The sequence below is a fragment of the Carlito syrichta genome, unplaced genomic scaffold (genome assembly GCF_000164805.1).
Source record: "Carlito syrichta isolate Samal-C Ts95f unplaced genomic scaffold, Tarsius_syrichta-2.0.1 Scaffold310675, whole genome shotgun sequence".
Lineage (NCBI taxonomy): Eukaryota > Metazoa > Chordata > Mammalia > Primates > Tarsiidae > Carlito > Carlito syrichta.
Genome location: NW_007254771.1, coordinates 487,637 through 488,353, shown reverse-complemented (window position 1 = coordinate 488,353; position 717 = coordinate 487,637). Strand labels below are relative to the sequence as shown.

The window sequence follows — 717 nt, the reverse complement described above, 5'->3', positions numbered from 1 at the left end:
AAGGTGCGCAAGGTCAAGGCGCTGGTCGTGGACCTGGGCTCGCAGTACTGCAAGTGCGGCTACGCGGGGGAGCCCAGGCCCACCTACTTCATCTCCTCCACCGTGGGCAAGCGCAGCCCCGGGACGGCCGACGCGGGCGACACCGGCAAGGAGACCTTCGTGGGCCACGAGCTGCTCAGCACGGAGGCGCCGCTGAAGCTGGTGAACCCGCTGAAGCAGGGCGCCGTGGTGGACTGGGGCTGCGTGCAGGACATCTGGGAGTACGTGTTCCGCACGGCCATGCGGATCCTGCCCGAGGAGCACGCCGTGCTGGTGTCCGACCCCCCGCTCAGCCCCAGCAGCCACCGCGAGAAGTACGCCGAGCTGCTGTTCGAGGCCTTCGGCGTCCCCGCCATGCACGTGACGTCCCAGGCGCTGCTGTCCATCTACTCGTACGGCCGGACCACGGGGCTGGTGGTGGAGAGCGGCCACGGCGTGTCGCACGTGGTGCCCGTGTCCGAGGGCAACGTGCTGCCCGGCCTGACCCTCCAGGCCGACTACGCGGGCCGCGACCTCACCGGCTACCTGACGCAGCTGCTCAACGAGGCGGGCGGCGCGTTCACCGACGACCACCTCTACATCGTGGAGCACATTAAGAAGAAGTGCTGCTACGCGGCCCTCTGGCCCGAGGAGGAGCTGGGCCTGCGCCCCGAGGAGCTGCGCGTGGACTACCAGCTC

At 69.6% G+C, this 717-nt stretch overlaps 1 protein-coding gene across 1 annotated transcript in view; it reads left to right on the top strand.

Annotated features, from left to right (window-relative positions):
• ACTL7B (actin like 7B) overlaps positions 1 to 717 on the top strand; it is a 1,162-nt gene that overhangs the window by 134 nt on the left and 311 nt on the right. The window contains 1 exon segment of the mRNA XM_021717743.1: positions 1 to 715. This exon segment is cut by the window's left edge and continues 20 nt beyond it. Coding sequence (XP_021573418.1) covers positions 1 to 715 — 715 coding nt within the window.